We start from the raw sequence: 22865 nt of genomic DNA on the forward strand, positions 1-22865 counted from the left end.
TTCCAATACAGTATACCTAGGATAGATATGAATAATGAGCTCCTCCCTGCTCTCCGTAATGTTATATATAAGATGGTATCCGATCCCGAAATCGCATCTATGTGCAAGAGGTACGTTAGGTCAATTAAGATACGATCATTTAATTTAATAATATATTTGTTACTAAAATAAATATATTTTTTACAGACGAAATAGTTTAGAGAGGGGACATAGCTTTGGAGTCTCATCAACTGTTGTAAGCAAAAAAAGATGAATCCAGATAAATTACATATCAACAGTGAAAACTTTATTGAAATTATATGACTACTAATATCATCAAATCTGATATATAATTTTATCTAATTTTATGACAGTTGAATGATGGATCCATTTTGGACAGTCCGCACCAAATTTGAAATATGTGGCCATCCACATTCTTTCCTAGACGGTCTCTTTTAATGGGTGTGTAATTAATCGACTTTCACTCTTATCCACAGTAAACAGAGAAACCATCTGACACAAAAGTGACTCAATAATCTTGTTTGTGTACTATAATTTGAGATTGAGACTAAAATGTGTCAAAAATGAAGTACAACTGATGTATATGAATCCAACGATAGATGATTATGCCATTGATGATGAGGATCCGATGATTGGATGGCTTGCAGACCAGCAGTAGGAGCTGAAACTTGATGAGTCTGGATCCCCTCCACAATCAACCAGTGTGGTAGCTAAAAAGATCAGAATGGATCTAAGACAGTGAACAGAGAAATATTCTACATAGAGTTTCAGCTGATCAGCCACAGCCTAAGGGATCACAGGAGAGTCATTCCTCATGTGACTCCATGTTCGAGTCGTTCGACCAGATGTTTGAGTGAGAAATACTGGGACGAGATCGGTCATAGTGGGGCACAGAGGGAGCTCGAAAAGAAAAAAAACGACAGTTGTAGCACCCTCGAAGTACAAGAGTCAGTTGACTCCGATTCAAAGACCAACGACAGTGAAAGTGATGGTAGCAGTCATGAATCTGATGATCAGAAAGAGACTAGAGAATACAAGACCACTACTCATGAAATACAGTCATAGGATAGTATTCGATTCATCGGTGAGTCCTAGTTTACACATACCACACAAGATAAGGACCACAGTGGATGACCTGATAGACCTCTTATGAGAAGATAATCTCATATAGATGACCTCCTAGAGGTCATCCAGCACATGATACAGCTACAGATCTTGCATGTGGAGTAGGATCCATAGATGTATCTGGATCATCCTCGTATTATAGATCCAATCACCCGCAGGCAGCTTATGATCCATATGGATATGGTGTATCCGAGATATCGGCCTCCAGTGGCTACTATCCTATACAGTCCAAAGCATCTTATAGATCAAATTTTTCTACTGATATATTTGGATGGACCCCTCCACAGCCATACCATCATCCCGAGGATACCTCTCAGAGTCGAAGTTTGAGCGAGAGATTTGATATCTTACAGTCCAGAGAGGATACCTTATAAGATGAATATTCAAGATTACAGTGCTACTTGGTTAGAGGGATGGATAGATGTTCCTCCGAAGTATGCAGATGATCCGAATATCTACAAGCGATACAAATACTCGATAAAATATTAGATCAGTAGAGATCTTGAGGTTAGCATATTATTTTTTATAATTTGTACTTTAGATATATTTAATGCATTGTTTTAGTTTTTTAGACTTTTTTTTTTAATGGTACAATTGTTATATGACATAAATAAATATTAATTTAGATATAAAGTAATTTAAAAAGTAAAATAAAAAAATTTGAAATCAAATTCAACTAAAAAAATCAAAAAAAAAATTAGTGGCATATCGACATTGAACCGGTATGCCACCATATGCCGACACACGGTACAGTATAGTATGCAGTATCATACTATACTGCACAGAACCAGTACAGGGCTGGTACCGATTCCGAAATCCTTGCTCATAATGATTACGTTTGATATTACAATTGTTATCTTAACTTCTCCAGAGATGCTGACAAGCTTCAACTATTGTTGGCATTTAGGTACTTCATTGCACTCATTTATCATATTGAAAGTGATTGAAGTTGATCTTCTAGCAGACTACTAAATTATTCAGAACTTTTTTCATATTTAAATTTTCTCCTGTATCAAATAGAGCATTACTTACTTAACCTCATGGTGTGACAGATTATATTGAATTTTCCAATAGATTCACTTTCATGACTTTTTATCTTCCAGTTAACCATGAATTCCTGAAAATTTTTCCTGCCACTTTCAATTGCGATCATTCTCAAAACATCCTGATTCACATCATCGGAACATCTTGTCACACTTCCCACACATTCCTAAATGAATAATGGCAAATATCTTTTCACAGCCCATTCATCTCTAAATGGTTAATCCCAATTACCACATTGTACTTCCCATTCATTTCCACATGAATGATGGGAATGATCTTGCTACACTTCTAAATCATTTTTGAATTGGTAATAAGAAATATCTTATTGCACTTCCCATTCACTTCCAAATGGATAAGTTATGCTTCCCACTTGTTTTAAAAGGGATAATTGTCACTGTGAATTATATTTTGTATCACCTATTTGGTCCCATATGAAGTTTGAAATATTTTCAATTGCTTAGAGACCTAAAGGGTTTGTCAGAATGATATTTAACCAAAAATGAGATAATCGAGCGTGCCCTGATTATGCCAGTGACTGGTGAATAATTGTCTAGTCCACAGTGATTAGGTAAACAGTCACATTTGGCTGACTTTTATTGATTGTCTTGGTGAAGGGGACTTTTCAAAGTGATTGAAGATGTAGAGTTCTCAAGATAATGTAATCATGATAACAATAATGACCAATTATAGAACAAAAATAATAAACCTTCATTAGATGAAACAATTGGTACACTGAACTAAAACAACTCCAACAGGACTGACAGAAACCTCAGGATCACAAGGGAAAATAACAATCAACCTTATCTAGTGTTGAAGGACATGGATGCCATTGAACAAACAATGTGACAAAGAAATGGATAGAGACAGGAAAGCTAAATTAAAAGAAAATAAATGCACAAGATGAAAGAGATTAATCTCAAGTCCGGTAAAGTAGTTATTGAAATGCCTGTGAAGTGGGTGAATGACCTGTTCTTGTAACCTCAATTTCCTTAAGTAGATGTCCATTGATAACCAGTTCTAGTTGCTCAAATTTATGGTTCAAATTTTTCAACATCAATTATGTACATTGTTACACTCCCCATCCGAAATCGTAAATCTAGGGTTATGACAACCACCGCATACTCATAGAGAACTCTTCCTACAAGCATGCAAGATATCTCGTCATGCTATCATAAAACAACAGTGGAATAATTAGTAAATAAATTAAGTCCAAATTTAATAATCTAAATTCCAACTTTAATATCCTAATAAATTCAACTATTCCAAAGATCTTACACCAAACTCAATAAGATTTCAAATCTAAAATAAAAATATCAAGGTTCTGTTCTAATCACTCTCCTGTATATATTTCCATATCATTTTAGTTCTCAAGATCTATAAAAATAATAAAATAGAAGGTAATAAGCTAAACAGCTCAATAAGCAATAATCACTTCAGCTAAATTAAATCAGACAATAAAGTAAATAATTATTTATAAAAAATATATATAATTCATCAGTTCGAAATCAATTTCTATTATGCAACATTATCAAAATATAGTTCATATCACATTCAATTCTTTTCAAAATTCAAATCTTTCATGAATCCAATTTCTTTCAAATTACCAAATTATTATCGACCATAAACTATGACCATATTATCCCTGTGACAGAGTCATAATGCCACATTGAAGGAAACTTGATATCGCTCCAATACCAGCTGTGGACCGATGTCTTGCATGGAACATGGGGATAATCCAGCAAACTAGAAGAATAGACAAGAAGAACATGGAAGCCTGATTGGATCACGGATGGAAACATGAGAGAGAGAGGCGGCTAGGATTTCAGAAGAAAAAGCTCTGTTTCATTCCATTTCTTGGTATTATAATGACCTGTATATATACCAATTATAATGGGTTAAACAATCCAAGCCCAAAAAACTCCCTAAACTAACCCATAAATAGAAGCACTCACCCAAGTCCAAGTCTTGCATGCACTCATCCCTTGGATCTAATCCCAGTCCAAACTCTTGGTTAGCCCCCTTAAGATCTCTCAAATCAGGCCTTAAGATCCCAAGGATCAAACCCGATCCTAGACCCAAAAAGAAAACCCGCACAGTTCTATCCGTGAAACTGAGCTGACTTAATTTCAAACTGAATCGACTCAGTTATTGTGATTGAGTCGACTCACCTGCATGCCAGCCACAGGTTTCTGAAATCTTTCTGTTTGGTCACTTTTCTTTAGACTTAGTCGACCCAATCTCAATCTGAGTCGATTAAGACCCAAAAACTACTTCCCTGCAGTCTTCATCCTTGACTCTGGTTCTTTGCTCCACCTTGTATTTCCAAATCTCCGAAGCATCAACCAAGCCCCTCAAGGTCCTCAATACCTGGACCTCAAGTCCGTAGAGAGCTATACACTGTCTCTACTCTAGGACCACTCCTGTCCTAGCCCTAGAACCACAACTGTTCTAATCTCCCAGAGCCAACACCCTTACTCCTCCCATGGCCTCCCAAGGTTTGGGAGCACCACACCAACTCCTACAATCTCCACCTTGATGCCCCTAAGCCTTGGCACACTTGACAATGTCCTCTTGCACGATCTCGCTATCGCTGCATATCCTAACAGTCCCTTGTGCAAACATCCTTGCCACCGCCAACTTTCTTCAGCTTCTGAGCTCCCTTGGAGACCTTTGAGATGATCGCCTCCATCGCTGAAGACCTTTGCTCGCTCTTCGACATCATCTTGAAATTTATTGTAGGCATCCTTCTGCTTGACAGCTGCATCAATTGTTGCCCTAGACTTTCTTGGAGAAACTGCAGTATTTTTATGCCAGCACTCACTACACCTGATGGTCCACCTGACATGATCTCTATAGAGCCACGCCTCTCCATCTGCACACTCCGCTCCACCTGGCTCTGCACAGCCCTGATGCTAGTACTAGGATATTGCTCCTCTTGCACCCCTCCGCTCTGAACTCATGCCAAAACCTTCTCCACCTATGAAGTCACTTCTGTCCGGTGCTTCACCTGAATCTGAAGTCGCTCTGATGCCATAGAAGACAATCCTGTACCTGAGGCTAACCATCTAATGCTGTCCTGCTGCACTTGTCGCTGCACCTCAATCCCAAACTGACCAGTTAGGAGCATACCGAACTATACCGGTTGGGAACTGAGATGGTTCCGGCATGGAAAACAACACATGCCGATGCCGAAAAAGAAAAGAGAGAGGAAGAAAAAAGGGAGGGGGGTCCACCGAAGAAGCCGTCGGAGGGCCTCCGACGGGCCATCGGACGGTGTAAATGCCTCCCGCGGCTCTGCGACGTGAAACAGGGACGATCCGCCCCGATTTTCCATATTTTTTTAAAAAAATCTTTTTTTAAATGAAGCCGGCATAAGGTTTGCCGGCTTCACTTAAGTGATGCCAGCAAATCCAGTGCCGACTTCATTTAAAAAAAAATTAAAAAAATACAGAAAACAAGGGCGGATCCCCCCTGTTTCACATCGTGGAGCTGCAGGGGGTGTAAATGCCGCCTGCGGGCCACGACGGCCCGTCGGAGACCCTCCGACAGCCCCTCTAGTGGACCCCCTCCCTCTTTTTCTTTCTTCCTCCCTCTCTCTATTTCTCTCTTTTTCTTCTCCGATTCGACTCCATTTTTCTTCATCGATTTGCCTCGATTCAGAACGAAACAGGAATGTGCCGAACCGTATCGCCGATCGACCAATACGGCCACCGATATCGATTCCGCAAACCTTGTCTGGGCTCTTCGGGGCTTCACTAATCGACCATTGGACAATATTTGGATCCTTCGGGGCTTCATCGATCAGACGATCGGACAATATCTAGACCCTTCGAGGCTTCACTAATTTGACGATCGAACAATATCTAGACCTTCAAGGCTTCACCGATATGACGATGCTGCCATCAGATATAAATGCATCGTATCTTGATAATATCAAAATTAATTATTTGGTTGAAAATGAAGAGATTTGACCTTTCAAAAAATGATTCGCCAGATCTTCCTGCCATCATTATCTGAAAAGATGGTTTTTGAAAACATCAGATAAGTGTGTGCCATTTGTCAGCATCTGATTGGCCAATCAACATAGTCACAGAACAATCTGGTGTAGCTGAATCTGGTGAAGACGTACCAAACCGCCATTTGACAAGGCAGCTGGATTGGTGCCAACTGCCACAAATCAGTGATAAAGTCAGTGGATCCGAACCGTTGATTCTCATATAAGGGGTTTTGGCCCCCAACGACTATTCATCTCTGCCATTTTTCTTACAAAGGTGCTGTCGAATTTTTCCTAGAAGCCTTCTCGTGTTCAACAGTCATCAAAGAGAGCTCGCAGAGCCGAATAACCCCCTCCTGTTCTTTGCAGTTTTCTTCTTCAATCCCCCTTCTAAGGAAGACATGTTTGCTAGAGGTAGAGAGGGGAAGAAAATTGTAGACGACCCACATATTAGGTCAACCCAGCCCTTATTAACCTTTGAGATAAAAAATCCTCCTCGGGAGAACCTGGATGTCGATCTTGTGGATGAAGGGAGCTCAACCCTGGTGCAGAATCTCCTACACGTGGTCTTACGGATTATCTTAGACTAGAAACCGAGGTATCCATCTTGACCGAGAAGAATTTGGTGACCCTTAGGAAAAAATATGACATACCTGATGAATATAAAATGCTGGTGCTGGGTCTTGAAGGTCGGGTTTCTGAACCTCCTGAGGGCTGCATAGCCTTCTATGATGAAGCCTTCCGATCTGAGCTTCAATTTTCATTGCACCCTTTTTTCTCCAATGTATTTGACTTTTATATGCTTCACCCTACCCAAATAACTCCAAATGCCATTAAGCTGATAATAGTGCACATAATCATGTGTCACCTTCACATAAAGCTCAGAATCTCCCTGTCTACGTCTTTAGTTATGTTGAAAAGACATCCGAGTGAGAGGGGTTAATGGTACTTCTCATCTCAGAAAAACTATAAATCCGGACCTAACCTTCTTCCATCCATAGCTAGAAAGGCTGCTTTTTCTTTGTCCGAGCCCCAATATCATGGGGTTTTAGGGCTTCTTGGGGCGCCCAGACACGAGGCATAACTCTAAGATTGAAATCTTCTCCGAGAATAAGTTGGCTCATTCAGCCCTGATAACCACCAAAGTGCCCAAGCTTTCCAGTCTTATTGATGATCGGACATTGTATGAGACAGATATCAGCTTATACTCTCCTCGGGATAAGACCGATATTTTTTTTTTGCATCCCTATATCATTTATAAGTACAATTTTTCAATGCAAAAATGAGGTTCAATTCGAATAGATTGGAGGATCAGAAGAGCAAGGGCTGAAGCCATCTGTTACTGCGCCTGCCCCAAAGAAGGCTAGAGGGGTGGATCCTCTTGCTCAGACACCATCTCGATCTTCCTCAGCCACCCCTTCTCCCGCCACTTCAGGGAGCAGTGATGCCTCTCGAGGAATATCAATCGAGCCTCGACCTTGTCAACTGACCGAGGTAAAAAGAAAAAATGATTCTTCTGCTGTTCCGCATCACCTCCCAAGGAGCCTGACCGTAAGCCGACCTCGACCACCGTAGTCCAGTCAACTTCAATTGAGGGGGACACAGTGACCTGAATGTCCCTTCTAGAACAACCTCGGCTATGTAGCGATCTCCTCGAATCAGTTCTGTCGAGAGTCGACATGGAGGGACGCTGGAAAAATAAGCCTGAGGAGGTTGCAAAATTTCGGCTTCGAGCATCTCATGCACGTGAGTCTCTTCTCCCCACTTTTCTCTCTTCTTCTTTTTTTTTCTTTGCATCAGTGTATGACTGATCTAAATCTTTGTCCCACAGGCTGCCGTTGACTTCAAAGTCATCTATGAGAACATGGCTTATCTGCTACAAAACAAAAAGGTCATGGAGGCCAATTTACTGATACTTCAAGAGGAGGAGTCCGAACGAGCTGAGAGCCACAAGAGTCAACTTGAAGAGAAGTTGACCTCACTGAAGGAGAAGAATCAAAATCTCCTGGACCTCCAGCGAAAGATAAATGAAGAATGCATTTCTTTATTGTGCTAAGCTTTATGAGGTTTGCATGTTTGTGCATGCATGATGAACTGTTCTCCCTATTGATGGCATGATTTTACAGATGACAACCAGACCAGCACGCAGTCTTGTCCAGAAGCATTCTTATTTCTTTTGTTTCTTGCAAGAAAAGATTATGCTTCCTCCAACATTGTCTGGGTCTTGAGGTAACTTGAACACCTCATAGTCACTGATATCTAGAAGTAAGTATGCCATATATACACTTCTAGTTTGCTCCTTAATCATTGAGTTTAATACCAAACTCTGCCTAAATGTTAGCGATGTGCTAAGTGGTGTTGCATCCTACCATTAACTAGGCGGTCAGTCTATCCTTCAGTCTCATGGCACTATGCAACACAAAAAGCTAATCATTTTGTTGTTGCGCTATAGTTTATCCATCATGCTAGTTAGTACAGCTAAAAGGCTATTGCTATTAAAATGAAATTAAAGATGAAAAATGGACAAATAATTCATAATAAGACCTCTAGCAGAGGACCTAATGTATCCCCAAGAGACCTTCAAATGCCTAATGCTGAGGGGAAAAAAAAAAAGAATGCCAGTCCTGGAAAGATGTGAAAATGATTTTTATAACAAAGTGTCGGGACCAAGTGAATGAAGAGAAATTATGTGGCAATGATGATCAAAAGTTAAGTGACAAGAGAAATTATGTGGCAACAATGATCCAAAGTTAAGTGACAATCCTGGCCCATGAGAGGCAAATGGATAAACTAACTAAAGACAGAAACATGATGGATCATAACCAAAGTTATTAGCATAACTAAGCAAAACATGTTATTTCTTCGTAAACCTCTTCAGAACAAAACTTAAGAAAGAAATTTAATTACAAATTTGCTGTCTGCTGACTGAAGATTAATAAAAGATTCAGAAAGTGAGGCTAACAGAACAATGGCTAGCTTATACACGAACAAGATGTCTAACCTATTGTTGGTGACAGAGGATGTAGTTGGTGACATTCATGAGTCACTAAGTCATTGAGCTGGGCACCCATGCATAGCCATCTTGTGACCCTCGCACCATCAAATTATTGGATATCGACATCATATAGCGACAGGTATGTACGTAGAAATTTCAAAAATTTTAAATATAAACAGAGTACACAGTGGAAATAAAAATTTTTATATTACTTCAACATCGTTCTAGGACAACCGTTCAACATAACTGTCACACCTCCGATCTGAGATTGTGAACCAAAGGTCATGGCAACCGCCGCATACTTATGAAGAAAGTTTTGCATAAGTATGCGGCGGTTGCCATGACCTTTGGTTCACAATCCCAGATCAGGGGCATGACAATTATTATAGTATCAGAGCATAAGTGGATGAATTATGACACATAGATCAGACATAAGTGTATGTGGATAGACACTAGGAACAGTGGAACGATAACTGATATTGATTGTAACAACCTAGAAACCCCAGATTAATACAAATACGTTGATAGATCTGAATCAGAGTGCACAGCGGAAGCATAATGATCTAGATTATCTGGATTATCTTGACATGGTCAACAATATTGAATCTTTGAGTTAAAAATTTATGAGGAAAGACATGATTTGATATTCTTTAATAGAAAAAAAATCATTTATATAAAAAAGATAATATTTTTTATTCGGGACTATTTTGGATGTCGATATGTGATTTTCATAAGTAGATCTTTTATTGACCATACAAAAAAAAATTTTGAGAACGAAATTTCTTTTTAGAGGGGGAGAATGTAACACCCTACCCCAAATCTCAAAGCAACAAAAAAAAAAAATGAAATTGGGCCAGCACGTGTAATGCACAAACTGGAATTAGCGTGGAGAAGGGAAATACACGAACTCCCGAAAGAGTTCTTCTCCGATTCAAAGTCCTAAAACCCTTAGGATTAGAGGATAATTCCAACCCTAATTTCTTCTTATTTGAGGCCTATTTAAAGGCCTCAATCTCATTGGTTTTTCCTCACAAAAATCACTGGTTAATCGCTGATTTTCTTCCCTCCTTTCATCCTATTTGTCGACAGATTAATCTTCTTTTGGCCATCGGAAATCGTGTCAAACCCCATCCAAATTAGGTAAAATCCCTTCCATCTCATTCCGTCAATTTTTTAGGGGTTTTTATTTTGGATTGTACTGAGTTTTTTGCTGAAAATTCCTTCAAAAATCATTGTTTTTCAAGTTTCCTATATTTCTATTTTGTTTCATTTTTTTTCCTACCGCCACTTATCACCACCGGTCACCGAATCTAGCCAGTTGGTATCGTCTAGGACTGCCCCTCCGACCTTGAGGGTCGCCGGTGGGGGTGGTTGCTGTCCTGGCTCGGGAACAAGGGGAGAAGAGCTCCCCTGTTCCGTGAAAGAAAAAAAAGGAAAAGAAGAGGACCACGCGGGTCCTCTACTTCCATGAAGAAGAAAAAAAAGAAAGAAAGAAAAAGGAAAAAAAATTGAGAGAGAGTTTCTCTCTCTTCTCTCTCTCCCTTCAGTCTAAACCCTTGCTTTCTTTCTAAAATATTGGACTTTCTCTCCCTACTTTTTCTTTCTAAAATTTTCTCTCTAGACTGTTTTTTTTTCTTGATAGATTTTTCTCTCAAAATTATCTTTCTAAGATTACCCTAATGAAAGACTTGTTTTTGATGATTTTGATCGAGCTTAGTAAAGGATCCGATCCGAAGCGGGATTTTGATTTGGGATTTGTTTAGATCTAGTTCTAAATTAAAATTAATGCAAGAATATAATTTTGAATAATAGGCACTGAAGAATCTCCTAAAGGTTAATCGATTTGTTCGCTCAATGGTCTATAAAAGATAAGTAATGAATCTTCTCGAGATATTTCATATTTATTTTGAAAGTAAATAATTATTCTTTAAAATTATGTATGATTTATAAAATTACATTGGAATAAAAAGTGATTCTAAAATACTATAGTTTATTGATTATACATATGTTCAGTGAAAATTATGATATGTTACAATACAAAAGTATTTTGATACATATGAGATTTATGCTCTCAACCTATGTTTCAGTGGGCCCCACCAATGAAAATTATACGTTGGTACTCAATGGACTCTATCAGTAGGGGTTGTACGCTGGTATTTAGTGGATCCTGCCAGTTGAGATTGTGCGCTGGTATTCAGTGGACCCTGCCAATGGAGGTTGTGCACTGGTATTCAGTAGACCCCGCCAATGGGTATTAAACATTGATCATCGTCGTGGTTGTTGAGTTGTGAGTGTTTTGATTCGAATCGAATTTATGATTATATTATATATAAATATTTGAAAAAATTGAATCTACTTTGAATTAACATGAAATATATTTTTACGTTTATTCATACTATTATTCTTGTAAATTATATAATTATTTGAAATATCTAGTTGAGATATTTGTTACTTACTGGGCTATCTAGCTCATTACCTTTCTTTTTATTTTTTTGCAGATTCAGATAATTAATTGCGAGCGTGGGTAATAATGTTGGGACAGAGCTTTTAGAGGCGAGATTTAGCATTGTCAACTTCATTGAACTTAGATTTATTATTTTATTTTTAGTGAAACTTTATTGGATGTAAGACATTGATTTAGTTATGCGAATTAAAGTTAAACAATAATTATTTAAATTTTATTCCACTGTGATGTATTGATATCGTGATGAAATATCTTGCATGCTTATGGAAAGAGTTTTTCATAAGTATGTGGCAGTTGCTATGACCTTCAGTTTACAATCTCGGATCGAGGACGTGACAATAATGTTCTACCGTTATGTCAGAGCAACCTTATGTCAGAACAATGTTAAAATAATTTTTCAATTACATCTAATCTAATCTAGCATGCATAGAGATCAAATCTCATAACTTAAGCATCATCATATATGCGAGATAAAATCTAAGAAGAAGATCTGAATTTTGCCTTTGCGTAGGTAGATCTTCACTGTGATCCGATGATCCAATGATCTGAAGATGTCTTCGAGGTTTCGTTGTAGCCGCACAAATGTCTGACCTCTACAAATATCCACCAAGGCTGATCTGATCAGGAGATCTTGATCTCATCGAGGTGCTAGCTCTCTTGCAAAGATCGCTCCCTAAATTATCAAATCGGTTTGATCTTTTGATTCTCTTCTCAAGAAAATCAAATAAATCTATAGGAGAAATTCGAAATCAGATCAAATCTGATTTTTTTCTCCACTTTTCTCTTTTCAAAAAAAAAATCAAGATCTACAAAAAAAGGCAAGAGATCAGATCTCTTATTCTACCTTCTTGTCCAACCTGTGGACTAGATCTGAGGAGAGAAAAAGGAGAACCGTCCATCTCATGGATCAAGAAAAATAAATCAGATCAAATCTAATTTTATGTCCAAACTTTGGACATCTATGAAGGAGAGAGAGAAGGGGACATGTCCAACTCTTGGACATAAGAAAGAGATAGAGAGTTACCTTACAACAACCAACTTTTGATTGTAAGAATTAAAGGATAGGAGAAGGGGGCGTCAACCACCTTGAAGATTCCTTGAACAACCTTGGGCGTTACTTTATTTTTCTCCATGCCTATCTCCTTCTTTCTCTCACATTGGGCGTCCAAACTCTTAACCTTATATTTAAGGGAGGCGTCCCATCTTATCCCTATTTAAATCCCAAGATAGTTAGGGTTTAGGGATAAAGATAAAGTTGGATTTGGATAAGAACTCCCTTTGAATTGTCGCCCCAACCAACCCTTGTGCGCCCACCTATTTTTCCTCCACGCCAAAGCTTCTTTTCTATGTGAAAATATATGGTGTGGAACCACCATAGGGCATGTGGACTTGTGTTCACAATCTCCTTGTTTGATTTGGTCAAGGTCTAGACCAAATCCAAATGGAAGTTGGAGTCCATTTTAGATTAGGTTTCAACATAAATTAAGTTCAATCCCATTAGACTAATAAAACTTAATCCAAGTCAAATTAAAATCTTATCTAATTATATTAAATCTGATTTAATTTGACTAGGATCCTATCCCAATTAAACATTACTAAAGATTAGGTCAAACCTAATCTAGATAAGTTTGGATCTAGTATCCAATAAATCTAATCCCATTAGATTAATGAAATCTAGTTTGAGTCAAACTCAAAACATATCTAATCAAATCAAATCTGATTCAATTTGATTAGGATCCAATCCTAATATTTGATTAAATCAAATAATATGCAACAATTATAATTTAATCCTCCTATAACTTATTAACTCTTAGTAAGTCCTCAATATAACTTACATTTAAGTTCAATCATCAATCAAATTGATAATTAAGATCACTTACAATTTATGATTTCAAATCATGATTCAACGATTTGATTAGCCAAGACCTTTTTTATGTGTGACCCCATAAATTCTATTATGTCTGGTAGTGAGAAATATTTTAATCTCCATCAAAATATCATTGAAACTTCTTTCAATGGATTGAAATAATTTCAACTCACCAATCGAGAATTATTGACCATCAAAATAATTCTCGTTGGTCCCACAATCCACCAATGATGCCTAGCAGCAGTAGTGGCAACCCAACAGAACAGAAAGACGAACATGTAGGTGTAGTTACCGTGTGATTCAGTTCTTCTATCGTGAGTTCCGACAAGATGGAGGTTATTGAAAATTCGCCAAACTCCAACGTCTATCATATGTAAGATTTAATTAGCTCAAATTTAAATCGTGAAATCTCATGAAAACCCTTTTCCATAATTTACTATGCCATGGCCACAGTCTTATGAACTTGATTTCATAAATTATATAGGACTACTCCTTAACTACTAAAATCAATAGATCCCTTCTAAGTGTGCATCCTACTTCTACAGCGAATCTACTGTAGCCAATATACACAGCGAGGACCCAAATGACTAGAAGATCAAGTTTATGTGCAATCAAATTACAGCAACCTCACTGTGAATAGTCGAGGCACTGCAGGTGTAAGAACCACTCATACAACTACAGCATAGAGAATGTCACTGACAAATGAGTAGATATCCAAATGACTTCTCATATTGGTCACGCTCAGTACAGTTGTTCTCTAACAACCATCTGCACTCTTGCTCCAGTATCTCCATACTGTAGACTCGAGACTCATCTATCTTAAGAAAAATGATCCATACACCGATCAGATCAATCACCGTCTCTGTGATGATCCATCGATCGGAAGCAATTTAGAAATTAACCATCAATGACACATGTCTCAAATTCTCAATTCTTGAGAATATGTATCATCATCTTGTTAATTTTCTGGATGATTAATGGACACATACACTACATGAATGGAATTTACTGTATTAATTAATTAGGTTGAGTATAAAATTATATTCTAGAAAGAATTAATGGATCGGCCTGATTGGCTTTTAGCGCATACAACTAACACAAATGACATGCAACCTAGAATCAGGGAAAGAGTTGATAACTGAGGGGGCAACAACTTAGTATTGCCCCCGGTCATCCTCTCACATGCTGTCCATCTCTTCATTTAAGATCAGCTTTCTCTATGTTCTACAGCAGAGTTGAAGGTATAACAAGAAGTTCCCGACTAGGCATTGCACCTTCACAAGGAAAGAATCAAATACAAGAGGAAGAAGAAAAAAGAATATAGACTAGATGAGGCTTGATGATATTTTAGGCTAAATTTAGTAGAATAAGTTGATCATACGAGAGATTTTCCTTTATAGAGGTCATTTTCTCTTATAGAGCTTATTTTCTTGCTTGCTACATGTAAGGCAGCTTCCAGTTTTGACAGAAAAAGAACTCCTTTTAGGTTACAAAGCATTTAGATTTAACTTGCTTACTTCTGATTCTGTAGAGAACTTATATTTAAAGACATACTTGGACACTATGATGTTTGGAGATGGGTTTAAGGACAGGATGCTCTTGGGATCATCTAAGTAAGATCGTCATTTAGGAAGCAGGGATTGGACTTACTCCTGTGCAGAATCGTTCTGTAATCTTCTGCCTGGTAGTTTTGGAGTGAGCAAATTAGGTCCATATCACAGGTAAGAAGTTGAACAGAAATTCCATTCAAAGAATCACTGCAGATGTTCCAATCAGTTGCACATCTATAAATTCAGAACATAGAGTTCAGCTGAATTGCACAGGAAGTTAGAATTGTTCTATTAACCAGCTCCTTATCCCTATTCATGGTTGGATTGAATTAAAGAGTGATGGATCTAACAGCCTCGACCAATCTAGCCAAAGAGGACTTCCAGGAGGAACGTCAATTCTTTTTTTATTCTATTCAACTAATGGTTCAATGAAGCAGAATCTGGCTTGAACTGAACTTCGAAACAAAGTTGGGTGGCTAGATTTTAGTTTTAAATCTTCATGAAAGTTGAAACATCTTCTAATGAAAGTTCAGAGCACAGCTTTTTTGGATGATTCTAGAGAGTCACATATTTGGATATGAGGAAATCAAGCTGCTGATCTTCTTCCCAGGACACACCCTATCATATACAGATGATGATAAGTTTCTTTTCTTCCCTGCTTTATCTTCCATGTACTCTTGAAGATAAAAAACTGTGCAAGTGTACATTAGGTAATAAGGCATGTAATCCTGCATAAAAGCAACTACAAATTTAATTTAGCTTTCAGATAAAGAGTAATGTGGTACTCAATTTACACTATTCTTAGTCACATATGCAAAAATTCATTCCTATACAATAACTGGCCAACTAGATCCACCAATATTGAACAACTTATGCTTGAAACAGCAAGCTAATCTAAAAACTCACATTTAGAGCCAAAAAACAACAAATAATGCTTGGGTGAGATTGTTGTAAATAGTGTGCCCATGTATTGATTATGAAACAAACTTTGTTTTATGAAGTGCAAATCAACATTTTGTCATTATTTTTATCTTCTGCCCCATAATCCCGTGCATCACTGGCTACTAGTACAGAAAAAAAGAAAACCATCCAAAAGCAATATAATGTATCTTCTTTGTAGTCACAAATCCTGATTAAAATAAAAAAAAAAAAATCTAAACCCTATTAAGGCCAGTAGCATCTCTAGGAAAAACACATTTGCGGGGAATTCCAGCAGACCAGGGCCTTGAACAAGTGGATGACATCAAGCTTCTGCTAATATTCATTTCCCAACTGATTTGAAAAGAAATTTACACTACACTCCACTTTGCTACATATAATTGTTGCAGCTGGCAAAAGGCATGTAATTTCATTTACGTATCATGTAGCAAGAGATCACATGGCATGATGTGAAAATTGGTGTCAGCAATGACCATGAACTTGATCAGCAAGCACTGTCACATCTATATGCATCACTTTATGATCCATGCAATAATTCATCAAAATTTGAGAAAGTTTGATGGCCAGCCCTCAGCTGGATACCAACCCCCTAAACTAGAACAAAGTTTCAAGCTAACAACAACTCTAGGTAAAAGTATGGCTAAGATGAAACATAAAAGGTTAGCAGGACAAAAGGACAGAATTTAAGCTTTTCAGGAAAAGAAGCAATCCTCTAAGGTTCTCGTATACTTGGAAAGAGCCTATGCAAAAAGAAGATAAGGCAAGCTTCAATAGAGGAAATCAAATTCATCACCGAGGCACAAAGTATATACTGAAGTGCCAAATTGCAGCATAATCATGTCGATATTATGCAGAACCAAATTCTATAAATCCAAGACTGCAAAATGCCAGGCAATATATTGGACCAGTTAGTGCAGGCACAATATGCAGAACAGAGGTGAAGTTCTTTACAAGAATACCTTAATCTTTAATAGTTTAAAATAACAACGAAAATAACTTTCAGGAACTTTACGGTTACTTATCTGCATCAAAAGGATGCCAAATAACATTAAAATGATTGGTAAATCTTCTGTTGTTTTCATTAATAAATGCAACAGAAATTAAGTAGAGCAGGAAAAGCCCGCAAGCAAATCAGTTAAATAAGACAAGACTCCATAGTTAATTCAACTCCAAGAAAATCAACCAGACGATACACAACAACAACAATTACATAGAAGAAATGGCCTATTAGGAAAAGTTCAGAATCTTTAAGAAGCAGAGCTTTGCCATCCGATATGTGTTTACAAAGAAGAGCCAAACAGCATAGCCACACAGAATAATACTATCTATCTCATGCAAACTATGGATATGATAAGACTAGGGTCTCTTTAGCATATGCTTCCACAGGAAGTAAGAAAAACAACTAAGGATGACGGCATAATGTTTACCGAATATCCGACAATGAACAGAGCAATACAACCCATCACAAGGAAAATGCGATTACCAACCAATTGACAATGGGAAGAAGAAACATAAAAGTTTATTCTCAAAATCAAGTAGGTAAACAGCAACAATTATGCAGTTTGGAGGGAAGATGTTCACAGAACAGTAACCAAACAACAAAACAACATCGAAACGAGATGAATTATACCCACAAGCACGCATTCCAATCAATCTTTATCTCCTTACACCGAAATATAGATCAAACCAACAAAATCTATCTATGAACTGATCAGACAATAAAGCAACAAATATATATATATATATATATATAAAGAAGATTGGAAATCTGCAGTTACAAAATTCTTTACCAGCATCCGCCCGGTTACATGGCCATACAAGTTTCCCTGCTTGATCCGAGCATATGGCCAAGGGAGCAACACCATCATGATCACGCCCCAGACGATGGTGGTAACCATCAACGACAGAAAGCAAGCAACAATCCTAACGACCGACAGGACGACAGTAATCCATCTATCATCATCCACAAAGTCAGCCGTGTCGGCCAGCCGGCGACTCGGTTGCCCGGCCGCATCTTTCGGTGGGGGAATCGGTGGCCCCATCGATCCGAAGCTCGCTTTGAAGCAGCTCTCCAGCCGCCGACCCAGCAAGAACGAACTTGCCCCAGAAGCACCCATAGCACTATCCCCCACTTCCCACCTCTAATACCACTAGCAAGAAAAGCAAACGAGGACTAAGATATACTGGATATACTGAGATTAGAAATATATATAGATTATTGAAAGGCTGGTGAAGAGTGCAGAATTTGAAAAAGTTTTAACTCAATATATTGTGATGGTACCATGAAAGAGGTTTGAAGGTTCCGAGTAGGGAACTTGCGAATAGGTCGGAATCGGAATCCAGCAAAGAATAAATTCTGTGGGTTCTTCGTGGAGAGAGAAGAAAGAGAAGATTCTGGAGTGCAGAGCAAATAGAGAAGAAGAGTAAAGAATAGTGATGGGTGGTTTCTAAGGAGAGAGGGTCTGCCGCCGTGGTTGTCTTCGCTAGGAAGGCATGGTTTTCAAGGGAATAGTCTTAAGATCTGAAAAATTTTAGATGCATGCATCCTAGAAACAACTAAACCTATATATAGAGCCTCCAGCTGGCGCATAGGGACCACATAGACATGGGCCAGAGATTTGAATGTCACAAGAATTGCTCTTGAGATGGAGAAATTATTGTCTGGATCACGCCCAGATAGACCAGGCAAATCCCACGGTGCATAACACGCCACATTATCCTTATTTTTTACACGGATCTCCGATTGTACGTTATTCATTGTTTATGTGCTTCGAGATTTGTGCTAGTCTACGGGGTTCAGGCTATAAGTGCTCGTTGAGATGGGAGTTTCAAGGACACCGAGACCCACGAAAGAGGAGAGGGTCCGAGATTTATGACGGGCCCTCGTGGCAGGCAGTGATTGACTGGCTGCGTGGCGAGCGATTGACACCATATAGATGAGTGGTATAATGGACTTAAAATCCGTGGGACCAACTTATTGGACCGCTGAAGTGGCACACATTTTTGAGCTTGGTTTTGACCTACAAGCCAAACGGAAAGTAGGCGCGGAAAGGGACAGCAATCTTATTACCCAGGGAAAGATGGCGGTCTCTTTGAAACACGTGGATCGCCTCGTTCGTTCGCACAAACGAACCACTGTTGCGTCTGATGCATGGGTTGTTGATAAACTTTGGGCTGCTGGTAAGAAAACTGTTACGATCTGATGCATGGGTGGTTGGAAACTTGGGACTTCGGCTGATGGGAATTGCGGCTGTGTGCCTGCGGGTCGGGGGTGAATGTGCAGATAGACGAATGGCGTTCAGAGATTTAGGCGGTGGGTAATCCCACGGTGATTCGTACGAAGGAAGATGATTCATACGAAGACACAACCCCAACCCATGCGCCTACTAGCGTCCGGCCTATGCATCGGACGTGCTTACAAAAAAAAAATGTACCAGGTGGATGGCTACGATGCCATCGTGTATCATCCACATGATTTGATCTAATTTTTTTAACCATAAATCTTATTTATATAATAATAAAAAAAAATAATCGAATATTAAGATAATATTTTCTATTAATATATTAGATTATTGGATAATCTCCAACGTACCACGTGCTCCTGCCAAACTAACGTAAGAGTAACCTAATTCGCTCTTCCCCACGATCGCCTTCCTTCCCACCTTCAGAGAAAAAAAAGGAAAAAAAATCTCTTCTCTGCGATCTCTCTCTCTCCGGAGGAGGAGGAGGAGGAGAGACGTCGCTGACATTCGTCGTATCTGTGACCCTTGAAGAGCTCGAGAGCGAGAAAGAGAGAGAGCGAGGGAGAGAGGGACCATGCGCTCTTTGGGGTCTCGCCTTGACGTCCATAGCGGCAGCAAGGCCAACGCCATCGCTGGCTTCTTCTCCACGTCCACCATCGTCGAGGCTGCCATCGTCGTGCTTCTCTTGAAAAGCTTCTCGCGGGACAAGCGGCCGTCGAAGGTGAAGAAGATCTGGAGGATGTCATCGGCCGTACTCTCCATCCGGCCCAGCATCTTGGCGATGTGGCGGACGGCGGCAAGCAACGTGGCTTAAGGGAGAGGGGAAAAAGGCGCTCCGACGAGCAGCACTCGGGACAGTGCTTCCCCTAGCTGAACTACGTCCGCTCACCCGAGCAGCGCTCTGCCAACAGCGGAAGGAGCTTTCGCCCGAAGAGCGCTCTGCCGACGCGACGGTGCGGGAGCTGCTGGAGGCCAGGGCGGATGCAGTGGCGGTGGACGGGCGGGGGAGAACGGTGCTGGAGTTGGCGAGGGAGGTGCTGGCGGTGACGCCGATGGTGGCGCTGGGGAGGCGGGCGGGGGTGGCGACGGCGGCTGAGCTGGAGGGGGCGGTATACGAGTGGGCAGACGTGGAAAGGGTGGTGGAGGAGAGGGGGAAGGGGAAGAGGAGGGAGTACTTGCTGGAGTGTAAGGATGGAAGGAGGGAGTGGGTGAGGAAGGAGTGGGTCGTGGGATTGGGGAGATCCTGGAGATGGAGGCTTCTGCGTATTTTGGGAAGGAAGGGGAACGGCGTTGGGCTGGGGAGAGAGAGGAGGTTAAGGGGAAGAAGGACTAGTGGATGGCGCGGGAGTTGTCGATGCTGGCACAGAGCAGGGGAGAATAAGAGGATATGAGGCGGCGGATGTGGACGTCGTCAAAGCCATGGATTCACTGTGGATCTGAGGGCGGTAAGGTGTTTGGAGGCTCTGATGGCATTGTCTTTGGGGAAGCCGTAAGAGGTGATGAGGTACTCCACTATGAAATTGGGCTTGGGAGGTCGGTCCTCCCCCAAGGAGGAGGTGGCGGCGGCGGCGGAGATGGAAGGAGGGGAGGAGGGACGCTGAAGGAGTGATCTTAGGGAAAGGGAGGGGGTAAAAGAGGAGGGAGGACTTGAACGCCAACATGCTTGAAGAGTTGGAGAGGGAGAGGGAGAGCTCTCGTGAGGCCTTGGCGGGGCTTTGGAGGACGTCTCTGGTCGGACTTGCTTCAAAAATCATTACATAGAAATGTTCATTTGCCCATCTGCCGCTTAAGGAAAAATAGAATCTATAACAGAGAAAAAAAAACTCTCCCATGCCAGCGTTGTGGACAAGCTGATTCTTTTTAGATGGAATCAGGTTTGTAATTTACATCTATGATGACTTCAAACCACCGATCTAACCTAAATTGATAGGGGGAAAGTAGAAATTCAAACTCAAGCACATGATGCAATTTATGAACCATACGAAGAAATGATCGTATATCCGATCAATCAGATCAGGATGCAGCAAAATTTTAAAAATTTTTGATTCGATGTGCGATCCGATTGAAATCCGATTTCGATCGTGACCAGATCGATCATACATCTAGATTAAGAGAAAAATAAAGATTTAAACAATTTAAATCAGAATATAAGATGATCACATCATCTTGTGTGAATAGATAAACATCACAGTCCAATGATCGTGGAGTTTTGAGGTTCGCTGTTGAGCCGCGCATGTGTCCGGCCTCTATAGGTATTCATTCGGGCTTGGACTAGGATGTTCTCTCCATCTTCGATCCGTCTACTCCTAGATGGATCTGCAAGCTCCTGGATCAGCTTCAAATCTGATCTTTGATAGGATTCCGATCAGTATTTGATCGCAGTTTTTTTATTCCTTCATGTAGTTTGGATGGAATTCAACACCTTGAGATCACCAGATGGCCGTCCAATACCTTTGGACATGGGAGAGGATGTGAGATCAGAGAGAAGAAGGGAGATGGCATGGAGAAGAGCAGAGGAGACGTAGAGATTTTTTTATGATCAGCACTAGTATCAAACGATTTAACAGGATACCTTTTTATAGACATTTGATCGGATCAAATGTCTTAAAGTAGGACTCTGTTTGATACCGCACATCCTGATTTTTCCCTTATTTTGTCACACAAAACCATCGAGGAATTCAGATGGGGTGAGTGCCATGGATAAGGTTGTTGTCATCCAAATCAATCCTCCCACATTTCAAATTCAAATACTTCAAATTTGAATCTCAATTCAAATCTAAATTTAAATTCAGATATAACCATATCATTCTTATCCTCATCAGCAAGAGGATGGGGTTTATCCTCTTCTCTCCCCCTCCCTTATCTCCAAGTGGTGCATGCCCCTTGATCTTATCCATATGGGGCGTCCCACCCTTTCTGCGAAGAAAAGTCACGATGAAAAATGTGGGGCGCCAACTATTGGCACCTCTCCCATCTTTTAATTATTACATAGAAGACTTGCTTTAGGGAATCTAACTCTTATTATCCAAAATAAGCTTGCTTAGTTTTGGTCAAGCCCTATCTAATAAGAAACCCAAATCAAATAGGAGAGAATGAATTTAACCATATGCTAGCATAGTTTTCTTAAATTCAAAATTAAGATTTAATTAATCCTAATCCAATCAGATTATACTTAACCCAATTGTACAATCTTAGATCAAAATATTTATTTTGATGACCCCATAGGTTCGATTCTGTCTGATAATGAGATATGTTATGATCTCTATCAGTAAAATTATCGAAATTCTTTTTGATAGATCGAAACTCTTTTCAATTCAATCAATTAGAATTATTGATCATCGACATAATTCTAATTGGTCCCACAATCCATCAGTGACATCTAGTAGTATATTGTGGCAATCTAGCAGAACTGAATGATGAATCTCTAAGTACAGTTACCGTATAATTCGATTTCTCTATCATGAGTTTCAACAAGATATAGGTTAAAGATAACTCGTCAAATCTGATTCTTGTCATATATTAGAATCAATTGACTCAATTTTAATGTGAAACCTAATAGAAACACCTTTCTATTTTTTCACATTGCCATGGTCATGGACTTTAGGACTCAATCTTATGATCTACATAGAATTATTTCTCATCTAT

The 22865-nt window shown here is 39.5% G+C and overlaps 1 protein-coding gene across 2 annotated transcripts in view; it reads right to left on the minus strand.

The window, feature by feature from the left end:
• Positions 1-18524, minus strand: part of LOC105035151 (1-acyl-sn-glycerol-3-phosphate acyltransferase) — a 44584-nt gene extending 26060 nt beyond the window's left edge. Inside the window, exons 1-2 of one of the 2 annotated variants that reach the window (XM_010910593.3) lie at positions 18260-18524; positions 17769-18119 (exon numbers count right to left, since the gene is read on the minus strand). In XM_010910593.3, coding sequence (XP_010908895.1) covers positions 17769-18119; positions 18260-18262 — 354 coding nt within the window. In that variant the 5' untranslated portion in view covers positions 18263-18524. Of the gene's footprint in view, positions 1-17768; positions 18129-18259 lie in introns of both variants that reach the window. The other variant, XM_010910594.3, reaches the window with a different exon arrangement.
• Between the last annotated feature and the right edge of the window lie 4341 nt (positions 18525-22865).

This window comes from Elaeis guineensis, chromosome 5 (genome assembly GCF_000442705.2).
Source record: "Elaeis guineensis isolate ETL-2024a chromosome 5, EG11, whole genome shotgun sequence".
In the NCBI taxonomy this organism is placed as follows: Eukaryota; Viridiplantae; Streptophyta; class Magnoliopsida; order Arecales; family Arecaceae; genus Elaeis; species Elaeis guineensis.